The sequence below is a fragment of the Homarus americanus genome, unplaced genomic scaffold (genome assembly GCF_018991925.1).
Source record: "Homarus americanus isolate GMGI-L3 unplaced genomic scaffold, GMGI_Hamer_2.0 scaffold45611, whole genome shotgun sequence".
NCBI lineage: Eukaryota > Metazoa > Arthropoda > Malacostraca > Decapoda > Nephropidae > Homarus > Homarus americanus.
The window spans coordinates 77,793-82,500 of NW_024752135.1; the positions used below are offsets into that span (position 1 = coordinate 77,793).

The 4,708-nt window shown below is 41.7% G+C and overlaps 1 protein-coding gene across 1 annotated transcript in view; it reads right to left on the reverse strand.

Moving 5' to 3' along the window:
* Nucleotides 1-1,272: 1,272 nt before the first annotated feature.
* The window catches only part of LOC121854966 (homeobox protein aristaless-like), a 79,814-nt gene continuing 76,378 nt past the window's right edge, over nt 1,273-4,708 (reverse strand). Inside the window, 2 exon segments of the mRNA XM_042349786.1 lie at nt 1,273-4,320; nt 4,571-4,665. Of these exon segments, the coding sequence (XP_042205720.1) occupies nt 3,926-4,320; nt 4,571-4,665 (490 nt within the window). The 3' untranslated portion in view covers nt 1,273-3,925.

Genomic DNA, 4,708 nt, shown 5'->3' on the forward strand with positions numbered 1-4,708 from the left:
TACAGGTGTGTTGTGTGGGTACAGGTGTGGTGTGTGAGTACAGGTGTGGTGTGTAATGTGCTCGTGTTAGTGTGTATGTTCAAATGCCGTCATGAGGTGTTACATCCGTGTTATGTTGGTGTTACAGAGTTGTCATACGAGGAAAGTGTAACACCGGGTAAGCGAGCGCGTGTGTTAAGCATTAGTGAACTGTTACGGTAGTGTGACATAGGTGTTACGGTTGTTATCCAGGTGTTAAGGAGTTCTTAGACAGGTGTTACGGGCTGCTTCGTTTCACAGGTGTTACGCAGGTGTTATACAAATGTTTAAGGATTAATTAGAACAGGTGTTACGGGGTCGTTTCACAAGTGTTACGAGGGTGTTACACAAAAAGTCACTGGAGGTCGGAGTGGAAGCTTGGTGTTACACGAATGTTACATGAGAGGGGGAGGGGAGGACTAATGGAGGGGGCTGGGTAATACACGAATGTTACTGGAAGGAAGGGGCTGGATGTTAAGGAGGGGTGATGGAAGGAGAGAGAGAGGGGGGGAATCTGTCTGGGTGTAACGTGGTAGGAATACTGTTGTAACGCCAGTGGTGTGTGTAGGGGGAGTGAGGTGACGGGGGGAGGGGGAAGGTATTTACTCATGGTAGGAACTATTACACACAATGAAGGAACCTCTTGTCAACTAAAACTGTTTCTTTGTGCCCTTCTATACACGTTTGTTCCTTCCCCTCCCCCTACTATGGACACACCAGGGAGGGGAAGGAGGGAGGGGGGAGGGTGTGGGGGGGATATCGAATACAGTTGTAGTAGAATGTATTTGATGTATTTTATGTAGTGTGTGTGTGTGTGTGTGTGTGTGTGTGTGTGTGTGTGTGTGTGTGTTTTGTTGTGTACTGAAACAGAGAGAATACAGTTGTAGAATAAATTATCTTTCTTCTTGCCTCGAGATAAAATTTATTGCTGAATACACTGATAACTGATTTATTTTTTGCTGTATTGAAATAAATTAGTTGTATAATGATGTATTTTTATCTTGCTTCGAAAACAGAATACATTGGTTGAATACATTGGCTTCATCTGTTTCGAAATATATTTATGGATCACCTAATGATTTATTCCCTCCCTTGAATTTATTTCACCTGAAGATCAACCACCTTAACGCTACTGAGGAGGTGGGGGGTCAAGGAAGTTAATGTTAGGATGATTAGGTTAGGTTAGGTTAGGTTAGGATAGGTCAAGTTAGTGTTATGTTAGGTTAGGATAGGTCAAGTTAGTGTTATGTTAGGTTAGTTTAGGTTAGGTTAGGTTGGGTTAACGTTAGGATGGTTAATCTTCAGGTTAAATAAACTAGGCGGGGGCAATTTATCCCCAGGTGATTAAAACTGTCCTCTGGTTCAACACACACACACACACACACAGTAGGTCAGGATTCATAACAGTTCATAAATATAACTTAATATGACCTAAATGAAATGTCACCAAATTTACACAGAGACTCGACCTTAACTGAATATGGTGTTAAGTGATCTAGTTAAGATAGTCTCAGTTAAATACGTTGTTATATTTGTATTTACGAGAATTAGTTATCTTGTGGGTGTTTGTGAATCCGGCCGCTGACTTTTAAAATACGCATCGGGTAAGGGATTGGTCTTAAAATATCGCCAGTGTCCAACGTCAAGGGACTGAGGTACAGACCCTCAAACAACAGTCCCGCTTTTTTCTCTCTCTCTCTCTCTAAATCTCACTCTTATATTACTATCAGTTGGCCCCGTCGAGAACATAAAGTCGGCCATTGAAACGCTGGCGATATTTAGAGGTCTGACCCTTGCTTGTAAAGTCTAGGTTCCTGAGCCCCAGTCGAAGCTTCCTGTTCCTAATTGGTGCAGGAGATGCTGTGACGTCATATTGGTAGGACGTGCTGCACTGTGATTGGCTAATTGTTTGTACTGTGATTGGTAATGGTATTTTTTGTCTAAACGTCTGTATGTTTGTGTAAATTATTATTATTTTTTAATATGCGGGCAAATTATAATTATTTTTATTCCTATAATTGAAGTATATTGTAACCAAAATACATTTATAACCGCTGGTAAACAACATCCAATCACGGTCCAACACGTCACATGGGTGGGCGGGACCAGCAGGAACTGTGGCGTAAATAACAGTGTGGCTTTGCTTAAGAGCACTGAGTCATGGGTGTGGGGGGGGTGTAATGTTTGGGTGTGGGGGTAATGGGGGGTACACTAAACTGGAGTCAGGTGACACACTTAATTGACAGGTGACAAGCCAGTGACAGTCGAATGACATGGGAGGACTGGGAGTCTGTTCTTTGGCACATTGGAAAATAACACAAACTTAGGGGTTTATATACAGGGTCAGTCATCACTGGATTCGGCTCTTCCCGAAACCCAATTTATGTGTGCATATCATAATTCTGTGACGTAATTAAATTCTGTGACGTAATTAAAATATCTAATATACAATGGAAGTTATATATAATTATTTTTCTTCTTAAAAACAACAATTTTTTTTTGTAGATATTATTAATTAAAACACATTCCATAGTTTTTATACAATATGTGTGGGAAGCATTTAGCAACTGTGTCAATATACAGTACTAAAGAAATATAGCTCCAGTGTCTAACTTACTGCACTAAGTATATTATTGCCATGTATGTATGTATGTCATGAGATGGTGTCGGAGCGTAACCGAGAGACGTGTTAAGAATAATTGAGGTCTGGTGGATAATGGCTCGCTTTACTTTACTCCAACTCGCTTCACTGTATTCTAACTCGCTTCACTCAAATCCAACTCGCTTCACTCTACTCCAACTCGTTTCATTTTACTGTAATTCGCTTCACTTTACCCCAACTCGCTTCACTATACTCTCTACCTCACTTTACTCTAACTCGCTTCACTTTACCCCACTTCACTTAACCTCGTTTCACTTTACTTGGCGGGAAAAAATCATCATTGGCACATGTGTGAATGTAAACAAAGCAGACGTGTTTTTCTCCTTTTCCCGCCAAAAAAGATCAACTGATGATTTTGGCGGGAACGAATTATACTGGTACTCCGCTGAATGTAAACAAAGAAGTATTTGTTCCATTTTACCCGCCAAAAATATCTGCTGATAATTTTGGCGGGAACGAATTACACTGATAATCCTGTGAATGTAAACACGTATTCTTTGTGTTTCCCGCCAAAATTACCAGCTGATAATTTTGGCGGGAAGGAATTCTCTAGTACTCGTGCGACTGTAAACAAAGCGAATTAACCACCACACAGCATCATAGAGTGAGTGCGTTAACATAACCTTAAAGCGTCTCTCGAGTGCGTTCCAGAATTAGTGGTATTATGACTAGAAGACTTTTATGAACATGTATCTCTTATTTTTTTATTATAATGGTAAACCTCTTTTTTTATATATATATCGCATGAAATCCAAAAAGGTAAAAATTAAATAAGATGACACACTGCAGGACAGACATACTAAATCACGTACACTCCCCTGGGTCCTTATTACCGGATTGGTGTGACAATAATTAATTTGGTTAATAATTTGAAAGCGTTTAATCTGATTTGTGGGAACGATATTACTAGATATTACCTTTTAGTACAGTTTTGTATTTCTCATGTATTAAAATTGTTGTTGTGCTTTTTTTTCTATTGTCGTCTTTAAATACATTGTGGATTAATTTTAGTCCATGGTTAATATGTAATAAATAATTTTCTTTTATTATCTACATAATTATATACTTGCCGCTGTAGTCTGGTTATTGTGCTGTACTTTAAGGTAATTTCTCTCTCAAATACATGAAAATGTCTGTAATTTAGTCACAAGGAACCAAGAGAGCATCATAACCTCTATCACGGGGGAGGAAGGAAGGAAGGAGGTGAGGAAGGAAGGAAGGAAGGAAGAACTCCCACACTAACTACTACTGCGAGTTCTCCCTGTCCGCCGGCACTGGGGAGTCGTTCTTGAGGAGGTTTTCGATATTGAGTGCTGAGGACTGGTGCTGCTGCAGTGACTGTTGCAGGTTGTGCAGGGAGGCAGCATGGAGACTCTGCAACACAGCCGCCGAGTGCTCCTGTGCCTTCCGGCGAAGTTCTGCCACACTTGAACTCCGCGGGTCGCTGCTCAACGAAGCCAGCGACGTCTGATTGGCTAGGGAGGCCAGCGACGATGGGGTTTGACTGGCTAGGGAGGCGAGGGAAGGCGTCTGATTGGTCAGCGACGAGAGTGGATTAGCCAGTGAAGTGGATCCGAGTGAGGAGAGCGGGCTGAAGGAAGGCGGCTTGATGGGACAGCACGAACACAGACCCGGGAACCCTGGCAAATGGAACCGAGTACATGTAGATAGATGAACAGGTAGATAGTTTAATAAATAGATCGATAGATAGATAGATGGATGAATAGACAGGTAGATATTTATTCAGTTAAGTCATCACACAGGTTCAGCAGTATGTAAACAGTGCAGGTAGACCAAACAAACAATATCAAACAGTTCAGATCGATTCAGGCGTGACGTATATGACCCGAGAGATGATATGTGGAGCGTTAGGAGGCGGCCCTCACTTACCTTTGAGGTGAGGGAAGAGGTGCGAGGCGAGAGGACCTGGGAGATGAGGTGGGAAGAACAGTCCAGGGGAACGCTCGATCAGGGGCCGGAACCGACTGTTGATAAAATGAATGGAGTTATTATTAATTATCCTACGCT